A 22,714-nucleotide genomic window follows, 5' to 3' on the forward strand; every position below is an offset into this window, starting at 1 on the left:
ATGTAACTTAGAAATTGGGTTTCACAATGTAAAGCACTTTGAGTCACTTGAGAAAAGCGCTATATAAATATAATTCACTTCACTATTATCTTCTATTCTGGTGGCAAGAGCATGTCCAGGAGCATAGTTGATATATACGTCATAGCAAACGTAGATAACTTCATATTTTCTTTAAAAAGGTAAAAAAAAAATGTGCACAGACAGTGTCATTTTGGGTCTTATTTTCCATTTCCGACTAAGTTGGCTGTCAAAGTGTACCAATTTCTCAGTTTATATCCACATCATTTTACTATCCAGGTGAGACATGATTTATAATTTAAAATTAATTTTTACTAGCTTCAAGGCAAGAAAGTAGTTCTCCAGCTCATGATGTCAATACAGCAGCAGGTAGTTGCCTTTCTCTGATCAATGCGCCGCTAAATGTAGGGCCTTAATGTTAGCGCTTACGATAACGGTAACGCCAATACTTTGTTAATATTCAGGTCGCAAAATTCAAATGGAGTATCGTTGCCGCTTTTTTGGATGTTTATTTATTGGGTTATTGTCAACAGACACGGGCTTCACGGTGGCAGAGGGGTTAGTGCGTCTGCCTCACAATACGAAGTTCCTGCAGTCCTGGGTTCAAATCCAGGCTCGGGATCTTTCTGTGTGGAGTTTGCATGTTCTCCCCGTGAATGCGTGGGTTCCCTCCGGGTACTCCGGCCTCCTCCCACTTCTAAAAAAAAAACATGCACCTGGGGATAGGTTGATTGGCAACACTAAATCGGCCCTAGTGTTTGAATGTGAGTGTGAATGTTGTCTGTCTATCGGTGTTGGCCCTGCAATGAGGTGGCGACTTGTCCAGGGTGTACCCCGCCTTCTGCCCGATTGTAGCTGAGATAGGCGCCAACGCCCCCCGCGACCCCAAAAAGGGAATAAGCGGTAGAAAATGGATGGATGGATGTCAACAGACACAAAAACATCATGGCTCCATTAGCTTAATTATAAGCAGACTTTTATTCACATTTTTTCATAAGTTAAAATGCACTGAAAAAATGTGTTCTTAACTCTCATAGGAATTGTGAATTTTAGGCAAAAATTTTAAAAAGTGCAATTCTTCTTTAACATTGTGGAATTGATGCTATCACAAAGTCATTGCTTAGATAGATAGATAGATAGATAGAATGTTATTGATTCCTTCAGGAGAGATCCCTCTGGAAAATTAACATTACAGCATTAGTTTAGCAAACCTTGCCCAGAGCTGGCTTGTCATCTCTTCTCCATGTAACATAGAGAGAATATGGGGGGGGCCGGTGAAAATAGTCATTGGCTGCAATGTTTTTTTGCTCCTCCCATCCCCCTTCTCAACCTTGGCATCCTCGCTTCCTGCTTTAGCTACAGCAACATCATCATCACGTCTGGAATTGTAGGCTTTACCAGCAGGATTAGGTTTTTTGGAAATCTTGCATGCTGTCCTACATTGCTGATCTATCAGTACTTTAACAGTTTTTTTCCTCAACACTCAATGGAATAAGTGATTTTTAACAGTTTTTTAAGTTATCAGCAGCCTGGTACTTGAGAATGTGTTCAGTGTATACCGAATACATAGATTTTTTTTTTGTATGCACTTGTTGACTAAAACAGTGGCTTTCTAGCCTGATTTATGAGCAATGTTATGGTCTCCAAAATTCTCCCTCTCAAACATCCACGTGCGTCTGACAGCAAAGGGTTTACTCCGAAACATTCAGCTGCTGTCTGGATGCAGGAAAACTTCACTGGTTTTTCAAGCAGGTTTGTAACCTTATGTTATATTATTTGTTAACTTGTCGGTGTCTTTTGGTTAAATTAGCTGAGCTTTTGGTAGTTGACCTGTGTTGTAAAATGTGGGCATCTATGTTTAGCATGACTGTTAACTTGTTGGCAAAGTAGGAGCAGGTTTATCTTTCATGTATTGGTAGCATTCACAGTAAATACCACCAAGATACTGTAGTAGGATTCAGTTAGGATTAAAACATTTTATTTACACATAAATTTACTTGAGATATTTGCTTTCATAAGTTAATACATGTTTTTTAGTGTGCGTGTGTGTGTGTGTGACTGGTTTCATATTGCCCTCACAGAGAGACCCAGATCTCCTGTTTCAGCCTGAAATGAACCTAGGTTATTTTGGTCTCACGGTTGATCCATGGAAGCAACACTGTGTCTGTTTAACAGTTTGTAAAGTGGTTCCCTGCTATTTTTGAAAGATTAAGTAATACTTTTTCTAATGGAATTTGTAATGGAATGCATGTTTCTGAAATGAACCTATGTTATGTTGGTCTCACGGTTGATCCATGGAAGCATCACTGTGTCTGTTGATCAGTTTGTAAAGTGGTTCCCTGCTATTTTTGAATGATTAAGTAATAGTTTTTCTAATGGAATTTGAAATGGGATGCATGTTTTCTAAAATTAATAGCATTATTGACTTAAATTGAATTTGATTTACAGTGCTGCATTTATTATTACAGAAGATGAAATGTAAGTCTCCAGTTTGGTTTATACAACATTACACTGAACTGAATTGTCCGGTATTGTGTCAAATTAGCACTTCAATAAAGTGACTGGTTGTTATCATCAACGTTCTATGGTGAGATATCTCCTTGCATGGCATTAGAAACAGAAACTGCTGTAATTGTTGTGCAGGCTGCAAGGAGGATGTTTGAAATAAATGCTCTGTATTTTGCTGAGACCTCACTAGTCAGAGGAGGAAAAATAATTTGCAGATTTTTATTTTTAAAATAAAACATAGTAAAACAATTTATTCTGGGCACAAAACAGTAGAAAATTAGTCGGTTAGAGCCTCATTTAAACAAGTTAAGTTGAGTTAAAGTACCAATGATTGTCACACACACACTAGGTGTGGTGAAATTTGCCCTCTGCATTTGACCCATCCCTTTGTTTACCCCCTGGGAGGTGAGGGGAATAGTGGGCAGCAGCGGTGGCCGCGCCCAGGAATCATTTTTGGTGATTTAACCCACAATTCCAACCCTTGATGCTGAGTGTCAAGCAGGGAGGTAATGGGTCCCATTTTTATGGTTTTGGTATGACTCGGCCGGGATTTGAACTCACAACCTACCGATCTCAGGGTGGACACTCCAACCACTAGGACACTAAGTTGGTGTGGTGTTGGAATCCACACTAAGTGTGTGGTTTCCAATGTGAAACATTGCGTTAGTAGGAACCTCAAAATGTTGGTACTCACAAAAAAAATCTGATTAATAAAAGTATGCTGCGCACATATGCAGATATGCACTCTTCTAATTTAAAAGCATGCTGCGCACATATGCAAATATGCACTCATCTAATTTTAAATTACACCTGCAGTTAATCGTGCGCAGAAGAGTTCCTCCCCGGTGTCGTCCCACTTCTCAGTCCACATTATCTGACGGATCACGTGTAGAACTGTCAATGACAGAAGACAGAAAGCAACTCCAAAGAAGCAATATTTTTAGACTGGTGCTTATTACACTGAGCACTTAACAAAATTATTTTTGGAGGGTTAAGTAACGTTATATCTAATAAAAATAAAAACTTGAATGCCAATTTTTTTACCAACCATAGTGTCAGCTTCACCATGACTGACAACTCTTGTTGCGATTAGAAGATGTTCATATTTTAGCTTTTTAGCCTGTTTCATGTTGTCAAGTAATGCATAACAGACATTCTGTGTAATGCCACTAGCCATCATGACCGATATTTAAAGCTCCTGTGGAAAATTGGTGTGCATACAAAATGATTTCGGTATATTATTTATATTATTGGCACAATAAATGTGTTTTTTTACAGTTCTTTATATTATAAAAATATTTGAGGGGTATTAACAATATAATGGATTACATAGTGGGTGTGTATACGTATAATGGCTGCATGAGATCCAACATTTGCACTCCAAACATAAAACTAAAATAACTAAAATAAAATGTACTCCCGAATGTATTGAAAAAGTTAAATGTAATAATCTCATCAATTCATAACACAATTGTATCCAACAAAATATTGGGCCATATTTTTTGGTCTTTAATCTTAAAAAAACTTATTCAGTTTGGCCACATACAAAGCCAAAGATGTGCAACTCGCAACTTATCTATTCATTGTTATCATTCATTGGAAAATAATCTAAATAAACACTACTTCAAAGACCCACAGCATTCTAACTACATGTGCAATATGCCTACATTAGTACAGCAATTTATTTGGATATTTAGGCACTAAATAGAATATATATTCTGAGACATATGTGCAATTTCTTCCACATAGAATATTAAATGTCTATTAAACATGCTTTGTTTTTGGTCATTTTCAAAGGGCATTCATAATTAAAGAATTAAGGTTGATGAATAATTACATTTAGGTTTATATCTATTTAATTCCAAAAATAAAAATGTTCGGTTACATATGTATTTAACAACTAATTTATTGTGAGCATTATGTTGACACCGCCACAACATTTACATTGATATTTCATGTCATCTTAATCATTGATATTCCCAAATCTGGAACATTGTTTTTACAGCCAGTAGAGGGTGTCCTAATTCAATAAAACGTCAGCTGCTTTTGAAGGCAATGTATTGCTGAGAAGCAGAGCCCAATCATGTTCTGTCTAATTCCATGACATGATGATCTGTTTAATTCCATGCCATCAAAAATCAGCAAGCTGTACTATCCTGATGTGTAACACCTATTAAATATACGATACATTATTACATGATTTTGATAGTTTTTGCACTGATCGAAGAGGCCTTTGATAAGTTATTTCCAAAGTAAGTTACAGGCTTCATTGCTTAACTACCAACACGTATTAATCATTGTTTTGTATAGCAAAAATACACTTGGTCACAGTTTGTTGATAGTACTTATGCAGTGCACTGTGGCACACACTGCAATTATTTCTGTCCGACATATCGATATATTTGTTTTAAAACAATACTTGCCTGCGGTACTGTGTGAATCAATTAACAACCCCACTATATTCCCTGCTGGTATAGTATTCCACCAATCAGAGCTGGTATGTCTCAGCTTAATCTTGTTGCCTTGTTACGCAACACGCAGGACACGTTTCCTCTTGGGTATTGTCATTGTTTTTCACAGGTGTCAGATATTTAGGTATTTTATTTTGATTGATGGATGGATCGTGCCCTTTATATGGGTGGTGATGTATTTATAAAGCTGATCTCAATCAACAGAAGCAAAACAAGCTGCCTTTGGTGACCAGGTCTACTGAGCTCTACATTGAATTAGATAGACAGATAGATAGTACTTTATTGATTCCTTCAGGAGAGTTCCTTCAGGAAAATTAGGAAATGGAAAAATAATTGCATTCAGGGTATCCATTTGTATGTCAGGTCTATATGTCTGGCAGGACAGGGGCTCGTCAGTACAGCTGGTTGAATAGAACCTTTGCAGACTTCAGAACCATTGACAATTTGGACATCGGAGCTTGCAACATTTTTTAGGGTGTATAGCGTTGGAGGTGTTGTCAGACCAACTGTTGTGCTTATGGAACGGGGCATGACAATGATGATTATGAATGTTGTCACGGCTCTCGACACATGTTCTCTTACAGTAGACAAGAACAAAGCAAAAGCCAGTTGCCGCCAGCAACCACCTCTGCAGCAAGTGGAAACATCCCAATCAAAGCGGAATACTGGACGCCCTGATGTGGTACCGCCGATTCTCCCACAGGGTGACACTAAGGATCAGAGAATCCAACATCTCAGAGAACTACTTGCAGCCTCTACCTGCAGATTTGAGGCAGTTACTGTTGTCTTGCAGAAAACGCTGGCAGAGGTATGACAACTCTTTTTTCAGAATAATCATATTAAGTGTGTGTGTTTCTATGCAAATGTTTCACTAGAGGTGGATACAAATGGGTCATTTGTACAAAGAAAAATAAACTAAAATATAATGGAAAGTGAATTAAAAACTATATTTACCATATTGGTAATAAGGAATTTGAATGTAGAAGTACTGATAATAATCGTAGTAGTAAACTGTATAATAATTATAGTCATATTCAACTAGACTTTTCTGACAATATCAGTTATAACTGTAATTTAAATGAGTTTGGCAGTTATATAGATGCCAATTGTAATCTTTACAATAATGTTACCAGAAACTGTGAGTACTACACAGACGAAAAATTTAAATGTGTGAATGTGGAGAAATCATTTACTGTATTACATTTTAATAGCCGAAGCGTGTATACAATTTTTTGACAATATTAGAAAATATATGAGCCAGTTCAAAAAATGTAGTATTGTTGCAGTCTCAGAGACTTTGCTCGATGACAACAAATGTTGTGAAATGAGATTGGATGGTTATGAATTATTCACCACAAACAGAGTTGGTAAAAGGAGAGGAGGAGTACCACTTTTTGTAAATCAAGATTTAAAATGTTGGAAGATTGACAGCAAATCAACTGCTATAGCTGGAGTCTTTGAATGTATAACTGTAGAAATTGAAGTAGAAAAATAAATAAAAAATAAATGTCAGTTGTGTTTATGGAACACCTGATCATGTTTAGATATGTTCAATGAAAAATTTGATTATTTGTTTAGTAAGTCAAACAAAATCCATATTGTGTGCGGTGATTTTAATATCAATATTCTGAACCCCATGGACAGTACCAAAACAACAGATTTTATAACAGGATTGATTGTACAGTAATAATTTATTTCCCCTTATAACAAAACCAACCTGAATGACAATAGACTTTGCCACACTGATCGAAAACATTTTTACCAATCAACCGGAGAATCAAGTAACAGCTGGACTACTAGTCAATGACATAAGTGATCATCTACCTGTATTCAGCATTTTCCACAATTTCTTTGATAAGAGAAAAAAAAATCAGTTCAATATAGATTTGTTAGACACCACACACCAGAAACTATGGCAGCATTCAAGTCTTGAGTTATGTGTTCAAGACTGGGAGGGGTGGGGGTTTATACTTCCATAGACCCGGATGAGGCATATGAAACTTTTCTTAATATTTTTGTAGAACTGTACGATAAACACTAACTAATTTAAAAAATAAAAAAATATGACATTAAAGAGAGCACCGTTAAGGACAAACCGTGGATCACAAGAGGAATATTGAAGTCTTGCAAAAAGAAAAATAATCTTTACAGAAGACATTTAAAGTACAGAACCAAAGAAACTGAACACAAATATAAAACGTACAAAAATAAGTTAACACAAATAATAAAGCACAGCAAACGAAAATATTACTGTAACCTATTAGAACAACATAAAAATAGCATCCAGGGTACGTGGAAAGTTTTAAATGGTATCATTAAAAAAAAAAACATGACACATAAGGAACATCCAAGCTATTTTATAGAAAAGAATCAAACTATAAATGGCCCTAAAGAAATAACGGGTGCTTTTAACACCTTTTTTGTAAATGTTGGACCTAATTTAGCAAATTAAATTGTACAACCTGAAAGCAGTGCAAAATTTAATGAACAAAACATTCAAAACAATTTAGAATCGTTTTTTTATTTCCCCTGTTCATGAAAGTGAATTCACAACCATTGTAAATTCTCAGATAAACAAGAAGTCAACATACTGCTGTGACTTGGACTTTTCGCTGATCAAGGAAATTGTTGATTTCATAGCTGTTCTCTTCACTTATATATGCAATATTTCTTTTATAAAAGGTGTTTTCCCAAAGAAAATGAAAACGGCAAAAATCATTCCCATCTTTAAAAGTGGAGATATGCATCAGTTCACAAACTATAGGCCTATTTCTTTACTCTCACGATTTTTAAAAGTCCTTGAAAAATTATTTGTCTCAAGATTAGACAGTTTTATTCATCAGCATAACTTGCTAAGTGAACACCAATACGGTTTTTGATCTAATAGGTCCACTTCCATGGCAGTGATGGAACTAGTTGAGGAGGTAACCACTGCAATTGATAAGAGGGAGTTTGCTGTTGGCGTTTTTATTGACCTGAGCAAAGCCTTTAACACCATCGATCACACTTTACCTTTAAACGAGATGCAGAGGTATGGTGTCAGAGGTCTTGCTTATGATTGGTTGAAAAGTTCTCTTGGTGGCAGAGTATGCGCATATGAACAATGTAGATTCAGATAAAAGGATTATAACACATGGAGTACCCCAAGGTTATGTACTGGGACCAAAATTGTTTTTACTGTATAATAATGATATTTGTAAAATCTTTAAAAAACTCAACTGTATTCTTTTTGCTGATGATACAAGTCTGTACTGTTCTGGGCAAGACCTAGACCAACTCCTAGAGACTGTAGAGATTGAACTCCACCTACTAAAGCAATGGTTTGATGCCAATAAACTATCAATCAACCTAAATAAAGTAAAATATATATAATTTTTGGAAATAGGAAAAATAACATACAGCGTCATATAAGAATTGATGATATGGAGATAGAAAGGGTGTATTCAATAAAATTTTGGGGAATCTATATAGATGATAAATTCAATTGGAAACTGTACATAGATATACTTAAGACAAAGATGGCAAAAATTGTTGCTATGTTACATAAAATTAAAAACTCTCTAAATCAAAAGGCCCTTAACATGTTATATAACTATTTCATACTCCCATATCTACCATGAATTGATTAACGTGGACCCCGACTTAAACAAGTTGAAAAACTTATTTGGGTGTTACCGTTTATTTGTCAATAGTACGGAATATGTACTGAACTGTGCAATCTACTAATAAAAGTATCAATCAATCAATCAATCTTAACTATTATGTACTGGGGCGGCATAGCTCGGTTGGTAGAGTGGCCGTGCCAGCAACTTGAGGGTTGCAGGTTCGATTCCCGCTTCCGCCATCCTAGTCACTGCCGTTGTGTCCTTGGGCAAGACACTTTACCCACCTGCTCCCAGTGCCACCCACACTGGTTTAAATGTAACTTAGATATTGGGTTTCACTATGTAAAGCGCTTTGAGTCACTTGAGAAAAGCGCTATATAAAATATAATTCACTTCACTTCACTATTGTGTTGAAATTGGGGTAACAATTATAAATCAAACATCAACTCTATATTCTTACTTCAAAAGAAATCAATTAGAATTGTAAATTATGCGAACTATCATTACTATACCAATGTTCTGTTCATTAAATTAAAAACATTAAAACATTAAATGTTTTTGACCTCAATACTACTATTGTGACTTACAAAGCTCATAACCACCTGCTGCCTGGGTGTCTACAAGTAAGGTTCAAACCCAGAGAGAATCCCTATGACCTCAGAGGTTCAGAAAGCAAACATAAGAACGAGCTTAAAAAGTATGTGTGTTTCTGTCAGGGAGGTTCAACTGTGGAACAGCTTGGATTATTCCTTAAAATGTTCCAGTTTCATTCACACATTTAATAAACACTTTAAGACCAATGTCTTGAAAAAATATATCACTCTTGAATAAACATTGTAGTTAATTAAAAAATAAATATGGGATATAAATAATAATGGAAGTATAATTGTTTGTATATATAGTATGTATTTGGTGCAAAGGTTTAATACGTGCGCAAGGATATTTCACATGTCTTTACTGTGTATATGATTGAACTACGTTCATGTTTTGTATAATGTGTATTCATAATATGTTGTGCAAAGGACGTTTCATAATTTTCGGAAATTCATTTCATTTTTTACTTGTGATTGTTTATAGGGTTAGGCGCAATAAGTGTTCAAATTCAGCCTGAACCCTTTCGGGCTGCAACATTTTCATTTTCAATCTAAGAATGTACAACAGTTTGTTTATTTTGTTGACCATTGACCGAAGAACAATAAAAAACTAAAACAATTAGTGTTGCATATTTATACTACTGCTATTATACTTGTACTTCCTTTAAAAAGGTGTAATTTAATATACTATTACTTTGTTTCACCACTTTAGAGAGTAACAACTTTCGCTTTCCAGTAATATTAGATGTTCCTGTATAACTGTTTTAGTTTTGAAATAATAAAATAAAAAATCCCTGGGCGATAGTGTAAAAATCAAACATATTTTAAACGATTGTGAAACAAGTAATCTATGATATACAGTTCCTACCATATTATTTTGTCGTTGTCACTCTGCATATGACATGAATAAAAGCAACAAGCCAAATGCTCTCTCTATTTACAGACAGTCATCACCCAGTCAGGTTTTTTTTAAAACATGTTTGATTTGGATCGCTCAAGCAAAGTCATGTGATTATCTTCCAGGAGCCCAGTACCTCAAGGGATTAATCTTGCTACTTTGCATTGCAAACATGCCTGTTTGTTCATATTACAGCACAAAGCCAAGAGTTTTGCCGTTGTTACATTGTCAATAGCAGAATAACAGCTGGTGCCTGTACTCTTTTGAGTTTCTTCACTTCAGAAGGTTGTCCTCATTACATATGTGAGACTACAAATGGTGGGCCAGCGATCGTCTATTGTCATAGTGTTCTGGGCGGCATTTTGCCTTTCTCGAATGAAAAATGCCCTATACTCCCATTGTTTTGGGTAATCGTTCAAATCGCGACAAGGATAAAAGTTTTTTCAGGGTTCGTCAAAAAGGAATCGAGAAGGGCAAAAGATGTCAAGATTTTACAAAACACGTCAAGTTAAGTAACAAGCACTCCAGTCCATGGGAGCAGAGTCGAAAAACGCATGAGTATGCAGTGAGCACGTTGTTAAAGGTTTGTTTGATAATACTTTTGACGTTTAGTATTTCCCATTCTTAGACGTAGACCTTCTTTATTGTCATTAAAATTTTAACTTTACAGTACAGATAAGAACAAAATGTTGTTGCATTAGCTTGTGGTAGTACAGGATAAACAAGCAATAAAGTGCAGAGTGTTTGCATATACAAAATAAGGTGCAGATATGAATAGATTACTGTACAGATAAATATATTGCACTTTTACATATGCATTCACGTTTACGGATGTATGTTATATTGTATTTATAGTCCAGCGAGTTCATCCGTTTTTTAGAGGGATTTGAGGGAATTATTATTATGCGTTCAAGAGTCTCATGGCCTGAGAGAAAGAAGCTTTTACAGAACCTGGAGTTTCTGCGACGGTTATTCTACATTCAAGTATTATTTGTATTTTATCATGTTTGGGAGTTCTTAAAACTGATGTTTGATACGAGTGTTTTGCAAACCACCAACTCGGCGGGTTTAAATAAAAGAAAACAAATGTGAGCAAAACCTAAACACAGTAAGTTTTTACCAAAGGCAGCAATCATATGACGTTTTCTGCATACACACATTAAGTCCAATAGTTATATTTTGACGGGTAAAAACAGCCGTACTCTTAAACGGCGCCTGCAACAAACCTCAGTAGACCTAAAGTAATAATCTACAAGTTGAAATACATCATTACCGGAGCACAAACTGTGCATGATTTATCTGGGAGTCTTTGGACCAAATTCCTTGACCCAGCCACACTCAAAGAAGTTGTAGACTTCCATGCTTTTTCCAAGTTTTCATCTGTTTTGTCATGTAGAATGATGTCCAGAGCACCAGATATTTTGATATGATTGGGAACTCAATCGATGGATAATCAATGATATCGCTCAACAAATCTTTTTTTAATAACTTATAGATTCCATTGCATAGTATGTTTTTTTGCTCATCTGCTTTTAATTGTAAGATCTGGCCCCCTGACTCAGATAGTTTGCAGGCCGTTTGCTGCGTGGTAGCCATATTGGTTTGGTGGCCCACCATTTCTCCCACTTCCGTTCAAAAGCCACATATCTGAATAGAACCTGTTCCACTACAGTGCTAATCAATGTTTGTATCAGATTTTTTTCTTTGATTGTTCATGGGCTTCCTTTGAATTTGTCCTTCTGCGTGTTTACTTGTGCAAAACAGGACAGCCATTTCACAGCTATAGTAAATGTGTTCTAGTAAGCACAAAAGTTTGGTCTTTCTTGTATTTTAGTGAAGTAATTTTTAAAAGGTTAACCGGACCAGCTATGGATAGGCTACTAAAAGATACACAAACATCTACACGACAGCTATGCAAACAAAAGCCAGTGAGATTTACAGTATGTAATAAGTTTCCCCAATTAAACTATAATGCAGTCTAAAACACATTTGTCATTTAAAACAAGTATCAAATAAACATAGTTACATATTACGTTCACATACACAAAGTCTCCAAGGCAGACACGTATGAGAAAGTATCCAGTAACAATCGTGTCCAGATCATTCAACTTACTGCTTCATGAGCTTAACTTATTGAATTATTATAACCACCAAGTGTCACCAAAAAGTCAATTACAACTCCACTTCAACTTAAAGACAACATATGTCCATTCCAGATGGTTAATGATGAATAGGTTTTTCATACCTACAATTGTTGGCTGTTTGAATGATTTCAATTTAATTAAAAATGTTCTAACATTCCACACTACAAGATAATATAAGTATATATGACTTGTAGTGATAATGTATGGGATCAATATAGAAATCAGCCACTAGTGGTATCATATTGGAAGTGAAAAAGTTGGATGGGGAGACCTCTATTTTACAAACATTGTTCTGGTAATATTAAAGTACACAATAATGTTGAGGGACATTATGTCGAAAATGATCACTTCAGCCACCAATCTCATTTTTCTTTTGTGGGTGACATATTACGGTAGTAAACACAATATAGTTCCTCTGCTTGCTTCCATTACTTATCACTATGCACAGATGTACACCTTAATTTGTCTGACAATTTTTTTTTTAGTTATTCCATAGATTGTTTGGTTGGTCTATTAGGAGGTCTGTTTCATTGCTTGTGGTGGACAGTGGAATCTAGTGGAAATATAAAGGTCCAAGAATAGACGGCTCTTACCATCACTGTGTGAGAATGCCCCAGCTGTTGACTTGATATGGTAACATGAGGAGGTGGCCACATCTCGTAGCTAGCACTCCACATTGTTTCTTATCATGTACGGATTGTGTGATGATACCGTGGAGTGGAGCGACTACATGCTTTGAAACGAGCAGGTTCATAATTTGTTGTATTTGTTTTGGCTTAAAAATCAATATTGAAATTATATCCAAGAAATAGTAGCAAGTTGATTGCAATTGGTTCATGACTGACCACTCTGTTATTCTATGCCTGATTAGGGATATATACTTAGTTATATACCCCAGACTGTAGACAAAATGTTTGCCTTTCGAGAAACCCCTGGGAATATAATATCCAACGTCATAAAAAAATGCTTGTCTTATAAAAGACTCGCATTAAGTTTTAAAATGACCATTTTTAAATCCATAGGTGTTTTTGTCTGTGTACAGTTAGTCGTTTCTACAGTAAAATCAGTTATGTCACTTATGTTTATGCGGAAATGCATTAGTGCCTACATACTAACCTGTGCATGCCTGCATTCGTGTTTCGCAAGGAAAGCTTTCAAAACAAATGCAGTTCCATAAATCTTCAGTCTCCATGACTCGTAGCAATGCAGCTAGTGGCAACCAAAACGTGACTGTACAGTATATAATTTATTTCTCAGCCAAAATTTCTCCTTTGAAATAAAGTGAGACATGTCCTTTCATTTAGTGGGTTGAACTAATTTTTACTTTTTTTTTTTTTTTTTTTTTTTTAGTGCAGGCTGAAAAAATGTCTAGCGTGTTTGAGGTTGGTCAGCATGAGACATTATGTATTTCTGTAAAATTATGTTCTTGAAGTGAAACTTGATGTTTGAACTGGCACAGTAATAAGTAAGTGGGTGTGTAACAGTGGAATTGTGAGCATGAAGTCAACAGATGATCATAAGGGAGTGGTGCAGAGGTTTGAGAAAGATTTATGCTTTGATCAGAGGGGGGATGGCAGTAATGAAGTCCCACTGGGAAGGTCACTACGTATCTATCGTCGTGCCCCATCAGCCTGTTAGGCTGCTCTGTACAATGTATCTGGCTTCTCCATTCTGGCTACTTGGAGTGCTGTCATACAGTGACCTCACCTCAGTAGGAAGGGAGGAGTGTTCTTTCCTTGGATGCCTGCCCCTTTACAGAGCTTTTTTTTTAATACAGCAATGCACTTTGCAGTCAGGCAGCATAGCTAGTGAAGCAGCTTTTTTAGCCTTCCCTTAAATAAGGAAGATGTGAGTGGAGGTGGTGCAACCACCTTGGACTGCTGTTTGTCCTGGCTTTATTTGTGTGTTCGAACCCCAGTGGGGGGAAGGGGTACCCAGGCATCCAAGGACTGTATCATGGGCTGTTCAGGCAGCAAAGCATGCCTTTACGCTCCCTGTGACGTAAAGCAGGTAATTCACTTTGACTTTTCTGCAGTGACATGTTTTACATTGGGGTGGGATGTTTGACTTGTCTTTTCTATTTTCACATTCACATTTTAACTATGCATGTTTTGTGGAACGGCATGTTGTGTGGGTCAGTACAGTGGAAGCGAGCACTGCAGCAAGTGCTGCTTTCCTAATTGTGTCAGAAGGCAGAAGTAAAACTGTGCCAGCTGAAAATATTAGTTAAAGCTAAACACGATTGGAATATCAAGTTTTGCTTTTAATACTCCTCGCCTTATGCTGTATTCTAATTATGTTTACTTTTCTCAGAGGCTGTAGTTTTGCACTTTTATATTTGCACTTGGAACTTTAATTTCATTTTCTCATATTCAAAAACACATTACCATTTTATGTTGTTGTCTCGTGGTTTTAACACAATATGTTTGCTAATGTGTCAGAATTAGTTCATTTTCGTTTTGACAACATTCTGAGTTTGTGCTGTTTTTATTTGGGAGCAGCGTGATGAATCCATGGGGCGGTGCAAAGAACTGTCTGAGGAACTGGTCAGTCTCCGAGGAGAGCTGGGTAAGTTGACCCACTGATTGTACACATTAATGGTACGTGTATCATACATAAAACTGCATGTTCCACTGTAAGCCCATCAATCAGTGATGGCTGGAATGGTCATAATGTCTCAATACACAAAAGCAGTCAGTCATCCCTTGGTTTGTTCATTAATTCTATCATGTCTTCTTTGCTTAGAGCAGCATGTTTGATTCCACGGCTAGCTTTTAAGCAGCACACTAGATTTCTGGACTTATGGAGCGACCCTCCAACACAAATTAACACACTAATCATCACACTGAAACTTTTGTTCCCAACTCACTACGTTTACACTGTTGTATTAAAGCAGTTTTAAGAAGAATCTTAACAAATGAGCTTAAGATCATTAAAAAGAAGATTCTTGGAAATATTGCTTTGTTTTGCGAAATCACATTTTTAAAAGGCAGCAGTACTTAACCAGAGTTCTATCTGTAAACCCTTTGTCTTCTACCCAAATGATTGAGTAATTTTTACCTTTTCTTTCCATTCACATTTTTCAGGAAGACACACAATGCTTGCGTACACCCACCTTGTTACAAATGCCTCGGGACTTCCACATGACTGCTCTTAACTGCAAAGCACCGATCTAACACATTCTTTAGTTGAAGTCACTCTGACGTTGTCTACATGTAACAAAAAAATTGTTGACGTTTTTCTTTTCGCTAATCGGGTATCTAACTTTTTTCTTCCGCTTTCCTCAGCAGTAATTACATTCTTCCTATAATAGTACATGTATGTACATTTCTGCCAGAACTTCTGATACTGCCTTACATGCCTAAATATAATTCCACATATTACATCTACTCTAGCTGTTGCTTGTAGTCATGGGCCAGAATGGATCTAACTTTAGATGTGTGGTAAAATAGACCCAACAGTCATCACTGAGCCAAAGGGTGTATTCTTTCAAAATTGACCCTTTTAATGTGGATTAATTCATTATCATCGCACCCAACACAAATGGGCATTTGATCTGGTAGTGACTTGCTGCAGAATCAAACAAGTCTTATAAGCACGTTAGCCCTCTGCATGGGAAATTTGAGTATACAAAAAAAAAAAATAACGGAACAGTTATATAACAAAGTATTATTTTCTTTTCATCAAAATTTTAAACTCCACTTTAAAATAGTACCTTAATAACACAAAATCAGTAACCTAACATGTCCATTAAAGTGGTTAAATGTATTTTTGGGGGGAATATGTACATGTTGTTAAAGATGCTTAATAAGCATTGCATGCATATATTCTCTTCTTTCTTGAGTTTCTTTACTCATACAAAATGAAACACCATTGATATAGATTTAAAGTAAATTATATTTATACATGATTAATCTAAATTAAACCACAGAAACAGATTAATATTGTTAAAACGTTAATCTTTTGACAGCACAAATGTTCAACTGATGAATTTGGGCTACAAAGGTTCATATAAACACATCCCAGTTCAACATGTTTACAGAATGCAGACCTCTGTTGGCCTGTATTTTCCAGACCCTTATAGATGATCCCATTATTGGCTTTGCCTCCTCCCCTGGATCTGCTATGGTTATTCTACTCTGAGAAAAGTGGCACATCACACTACACACTACAAACTTGTAGTTCACTCCTGGATTACAAAAAGTGAAAATCAGTTGATTAAGTTTAAATCATGATCAATTTTGTATCTTTTTTTTTTTATTTAGATTAAATCAATTTGCTTTTTTGAGTCATATATGAAGATAAACAAATTAGTCTAACACAGAAAAGTCTCTGGAACCAAAAAGTATTTTAAATAAAAAAATAAGCTCTTTTGGCCTCTATTACAGGTATTTTATTTTGTATAGATTTCCACTTTTTGCAGTGCGCAGTTTAATTACTCCTTATCTGAAAAGCCCGGCACATCTTAACATTCAGTTAGAGCTATCAGACACTCCAACATGTTGTTGTTGTTTTTTCTATCAGTGGTCAACCGCTATGGGGTTGGTCACAACTAACGTGGTCAGCATACAGTACAGTCAAAGAGCTGACAACTCTTCTGGATTCTGATGGAAACGCAGAACCTGCGCTTGTGTCACGAAATCCCGACCAAAGTTAATAATCTCTTGCAGTGTGATGTTTTTGTGTGGATATATAAAATACTCCCTGGTTGTGGAAAAGATGACCATGACGTGGTCGTTCATCAATTTTCTTAAATAAACAGGTTACTCTCGGACACAACTACATCAGAATAGCAACTGCAAACTAATTTTTAACATTCAGATGTTCTGCCTTTGTCATACCCAACACACACCGTCTCCCCCTTTCTTTTCTTTGGGTGGGGATGACTTAGGCAATCTCCCGGATTGCAAACACAAAATTTTGGCAGCTCTGAGCACAAACTAGATGGAAGAGCAACAGCCTCTACTTGCACAATGTTGAAAATGTCATTTTTTGAAATCCTTTACCCATGTTCCCAATTTCAAAATTTGTAACTCTTGGCTATAAATAACTTTGGAGTTGTTGGTAGATCTAGTCAAGTGAGGTAAATGTTTCCATGACTTTTAGAAGAATGTAGTGTATCATTTGTAGCATGGAACAGAAGTTATTAAATGGCCATACTGATATAGTCAAAACAATCTCATTTTGCAGTTATAGAACCTCCATCGAGTATCTTGTATATAAAAGGAGCAGGTGTACTGAATGCAGTTTGTATTTTGCAGTGTCCTCTGTCAAATCCTCTGAACAATTGGAGAAGGAGAAGCAGGACTTGCAGAATGCTCTGGACAACACAATGCAGAGACTGCAGAAGCAGCACCAGAAGGACCTGGAAGACATGGAGCACCGACTGCAGGTCTTCTACCAGGTTGAGTGTGACAAGAACCACCTCAGCTATCAAGAGGAGGCAAACAAGTGCAGAGCTCTGCTACAGCAACAGGTCTGCGATGATGTTTATTTTGGAGAGAAAAAAAGCATGTGCCACTACAGAGTACACGTGAAGTACATGTATGATAATACTTTCCTTATAATTAATGAAGGCACATTATTTGTATTATTTTGTGAGGTGGTGTTAATTAAATCCTTTCTATGTGTTTCGAAAAGATGGAAGCACTTGAAGTCAGCCATAAGTCCATGAAGGTGGAGTTAGAGAAAGGCCATGTAGAACAGCTGCAGTGTGTTGAGCAACAACATGAGCAGTCACTACAAGGTGAGTGATTGGAAACATTGCATCAAGCACAGTGGAACCTCTGAGGTCAAACTTAATCGGTTCTGCCTGCATATTTTAAAGAAACAATCCTATTGAAAATAATCTTCCCTAAGACGAAGTCACATAAGACATATTACTGTTTCAATATGTGTATTTACCCGTCCCTGTTACCTAAAGGTATATTCATTGAGTCATGCCAGGTTGCAATAATTTTTCTTGTTATAGTCAAATTTCACATAACTTGTACAGAACTCGGAAATATCCACAATCAGCAGCTGGAGTCTTTAGAAGCAAGTTTAAAAGACGCAGAAGCTGCTCTGTCTGTAAGTCGGACTTTGTGTCATACAAATGACCTGCCACCATGACTGGATGCCGTGTGGATCTATTAAGCTCTGGGTTCTGTCTGCAGGCACGGATAGAAGTGCTGACTCAGGAGAATGCTGCCATGATAGAGAAGCTAACAGCAGAGGAGAACAAGAGGATAGAGCTTGTTGAGAGTCAGGTACTATGTCATAATGTTAGGTGCAGTAGTACTGTGAGACTGTCCCACCCCATCGGTATTGATTCGGAACCTATTCATCATTCTACCATGTTAAGTAATTGAAGGAACTTATTTGAACCACCCTTACCATACATCTGCTGTCAGTGGTTGAATAATGAAAGCAGCTTTCTAACACTATAAACATGCACTGGTGATGAATCCGTCTAAAAGAGAGGTGCACAAACTAATTTGACAATAGGCCACTGGCCAAACAATGATTTTAAGCCTGAAACACAAATGGCCTAAATCTAATAATCAAGTTAATTTAATTAATGCATATAATGTTACATTTAATAACATTAGTTTGGCTGAAGAACAATTGATTGGAACCAGTTAGCCCTGCACACAGGCCATCAATAATTGTGGGATTAAAAGTGGTCGTCATGACTATGCAGTGTTTCCCCTTAATGTAACTGAACGTGGTGCACCGCCACGGCTAAAGCATGGCCACCACAAATTGAACTAATAAAATATATTGTAGCCCCCAGAAAAAGTCAAAAGTCAGACGCTTGCTATTTCTAACGTTTTTAGAGGATCTTATGACAGCAGCCGGCTCAATTCCAGCAGGTTTGTCCCCCATGTTTCTCCCCCAAAAGCAACAAAACGTCGTCATTCTCCGCCAATTCGCTTTCAGGCATGGACAGTGTGTTTATCATTAGAAAAAATAACATTAAATCAAAACCAAATCAAAAATATTGCATCACCGTGCACAGCTTGTTACAGTATAAATTGATATAAATAGCCTTTTATTTGCGCACTATTGACTAGTGATGCATCAAAATTCGGCTTCTGAAAAAATACGTTGATCACTGAAAACAGCCATTACATGCTAGAACCTTGATGTTGTGATGTAAAAAAGACACATCCGACGGTCTGAAGTGTAGTCAGCATGTCTGCGATGTGGATGTAACTTTAATATATGCCAGATATACCCGCAAACTGCCACCTACAAAATGTGCAAACCACATCAAATTGTACAAACTATACAATGGAATCTTGTTGACCACGCACCCACCGCCACATGTATCTTGACAATCTAGGGGGAACCGAAGCCACCCTTTTGTGGGCGATATTTGGCTAAAATGTCCAAAACATTTTCACAGAATGTACAAAAGTGTTAGTATTAGCTTTTAGCTGAGTTTTTTTTAATTTATTTATTTCTTCACCTGTGTTGTACGATCAAAGGATCCGGGAGGTGTTATTTAATTTAAAGTTTGAATTGTTTTTGTTTTCCTTTCTCAAAGGCTCACTCCAAAAGTTGGTTTCAATTTGGAGACCCCTCATAGGTTTACTGAATACAGTGTACTGTACTAGAGTGGTCAGATATTTTATCTCACTTGACATACTAAATGCATTTTATTAGGCAGCATAGAAGGATGACAATTTGTGTAGCTATTTTACTGTTTTTTATTTACGTATTATATTGATTTGTATGAATGTCTCACTGCGAGCCAAATTGTGGTTAGAGTGTCCACCCTGAGATTGGTAGGTCGTGAGTTCAAACCCTTACCGAGTCATACCAAAGTCTAAAAAAATGGGACCCATTACCCTTCTGCTTGGCACTCGGCATCAAGGGTTGGAATTGTGGGTTGAATCACCAAAAGGATTCCAGAGCATGGCCACCGCTGCTGCTCACTGCTTCCCACACCTCCTAGTAGGTGGAACAAGGGGATGGGTCAAATGCAGAGGGTGAGTTCACCACACCTAGTGTGTGTGTGACCATCAGTGGCACTCTAACTACATTCATTTCATGTAGTTATCATTATGTTTTACCTTCATGTGTTGCTTTTGTTTTAATTTTTATCTAATAGTTTTTATTTTATTCGTACTATTAATTTATAATTTTTATAATTATAAATGTATTATAATTGTTTTTATTTTAATTATAACATTATAATTTTTATCCCGAATTGGGTGAGTAATAAATACTATTGTTCCACTTAAAATGAATAATGTGAGCTTTATTTTTTATCTTACTACAAAATATGAATTTGCCATAACAGCTTTCAATGTGTCTTTACATTATACTTAATTATTTACATCATTTTGGATTTCCATATATTCTATTCAATTTGACTTCCCTATAGTGTAGCCATTATGTGAGTGTAGTGCAGTGCAACATGTATTTACAGTAAATGTCGGTACAATACATATTAATAAATACAAACATCTGGGATGTGAGTCTTACAAAAACTCACGATCGATTGTTTGCACGATGAATCAATTCTCCATTCAAACCGATTCTTGCAATATATTATTTGGTATAAAAAGTATAATAGAATCTTTTAAAAACTAGTTATCTCCTCTTGGCTGTTTAGTGAATAGGCGTCGATGGCCTGGAACATCTTTTTCAAAATCGATTATCGAAAAAAATAAAAACATTTGAATCGATATAGAATAAATAAATACAGTTCACCTATTGGATGTGAATCACTTCTTTTTCCCGAGCACCCCTACTACTGTATATATGATATATAAATATGTCCAATGTACATTCAAGTTGAAATCTAACATTACATGTATACAGTACATAGCGCCCCCTGTTGACTACTTCTCTTACTGAACTGTTATATTTACTTACTATATACTGAATACTTCTCATGATTAACACAGGGTTGCTGCTGTTTTTTAGATCCTATTTGAATATATTTGTGTGTCTCTGCAGAAGGACTCGCACACTGTGTACCTAGAGCAGGAGCTGGAAAGCCTGAAGGTGGTGCTGGATATCAAAAACAAACAACTACACCAGCAGGAGAAGAAGATGATGGAAATTGACAAACTTGTAAGATCTCCAGGCGAGATAATGAACTGCCCTATTTGTAAGAATAATAATTAAAAAAAAGATGATTCAAGCATTTACTTATTTTGTGGTCCAGATGGAGAAAAACGTGAAGTTGGATGAAAGCCTTAAGCTGGTCCAGCAGGAGAACGAGGACCTCAAAGCTCGCATGGAGAAGCATACTGCAATTTCAAGGTAAGGTATGACACCCAACAATTCCCTGCACTACTAGAACGTTACCAGCCTCATGCATTCTCACGTAAATCATCATGCACATGCGTGTGGTTTATTTGATGCTTTGTAGTTTCCGACAATGTGTTAACAGTTTGGCACAGTGACTGTGTAAGTACAGAAATGGTCTCCCGCCGGGGTACATTTCATTGAGCTTTCATCAATAAGAACATGCAGAGTACGTCTGGTGGGATGCAGTGTGGTCGCCTCCAAGCAATCAGTTCTTGTTTTGATTGGCAGCAAGAGTGTGCAGTTGTGGTTGAGCGTCTTGTCTGAGGTGATGTTATGTTGGGCCGCAGGCAGCTGTCCACAGAGCGGGCCGTGCTGCAGCAATTCCTCCAGAAGGAGTCCAAAGTGAACAAGCGTTTGTCCATGGAGAATGAAGAGCTGCTGTGGAAGCTCCACAACGGAGATGTGAGCAGCCCTAACAAGATGTCCCCCACTTCTACATCTCCTTCCCACTCCTTCAGCTTCCCGTCACCCCGCAGCCCTGACGCCTGTTCATCCCCGCCTTTCTCGCCCAGATAACGGCGGCCTCTTGCTTCCAGGAAGAAAACGCTTTTTGAATTTGCCCCTCTTGGCACTTCAGCGGTCTTCTTCAGATGCCCCCCGCCCACAGAGACACTGACTTTAAAAAAAATGATGCACACGCACTTAATAAGAATGGCCACAATGTTCTCTGGCTGTCACGTCTATTGAGTGAAAGGAATCTCAGGACTTGTTATGGAACACTATTTTTCTTTCTCGAGTTGTAACCACTGGTGGCTTGTACTCACACACTGCATGTGTAGGAACCCCGCAGCGTTTCACGGTTTTGTGCACGAGTGACCCTCTAAATGTTTGTGCTTCCATGTATGAATGTTAGTTGTGGCAGGTGCAGAATCTCTTTTAGAATCTGCTGCCTCCAACTTTGTGGCCTTCCCCTTTTTTTTGTTTTTTCAAGGGACCAATCCAAAGTCTGGGTAAAGTCCACCGTGCTGACCCCCAAAACCCCAACACAGCTTTAAAGTCAGGGTCTATCGGCAGGAAGGACTTTGCTACACCCTTAAAATCGAATTTGTGTGGAAATACTATTATTGGTGTGTCACTCTTTTTGAAATATGCAATTAATAAATTTGTTTTAAACTTGCTATATGGGTTATCTGTGAGCGCTTACAAAATGTCAAGACTTTTGTTGATA

At 37.0% G+C, this 22,714-nt stretch overlaps 1 protein-coding gene across 3 annotated transcripts; it reads left to right on the forward strand.

Moving 5' to 3' along the window:
* Positions 1–1,351: 1,351 nt before the first annotated feature.
* Positions 1,352–22,663, forward strand: mtus1a (microtubule associated tumor suppressor 1a). Of its 3 annotated transcripts, none has more exons than XM_061901789.1 (10): positions 1,352–1,770; positions 5,585–5,805; positions 14,739–14,805; positions 17,499–17,713; positions 17,878–17,983; positions 18,233–18,306; positions 18,393–18,485; positions 21,190–21,306; positions 21,401–21,498; positions 21,834–22,663. In XM_061901789.1, the coding sequence occupies exons 1-10, from the start codon at positions 1,650–1,652 to the stop codon at positions 22,060–22,062; spliced, it is 1,341 nt and encodes a 446-aa protein (XP_061757773.1). In that variant the 5' UTR covers positions 1,352–1,649; the 3' UTR covers positions 22,063–22,663. The 3 variants fall into 3 exon arrangements, with proteins under 3 accessions (XP_061757773.1, XP_061757772.1, XP_061757774.1); XM_061901788.1 differs by having other exon boundaries at positions 1,353–1,770; positions 5,582–5,805; XM_061901790.1 differs by lacking the exons at positions 1,352–1,770; positions 5,585–5,805 and adding an exon at positions 13,758–14,247.
* Positions 22,664–22,714: the final 51 nt, after the last annotated feature.

The sequence above is a fragment of the Nerophis ophidion genome, linkage group LG05 (genome assembly GCF_033978795.1).
Source record: "Nerophis ophidion isolate RoL-2023_Sa linkage group LG05, RoL_Noph_v1.0, whole genome shotgun sequence".
Classification (NCBI taxonomy): Eukaryota; Metazoa; Chordata; class Actinopteri; order Syngnathiformes; family Syngnathidae; genus Nerophis; species Nerophis ophidion.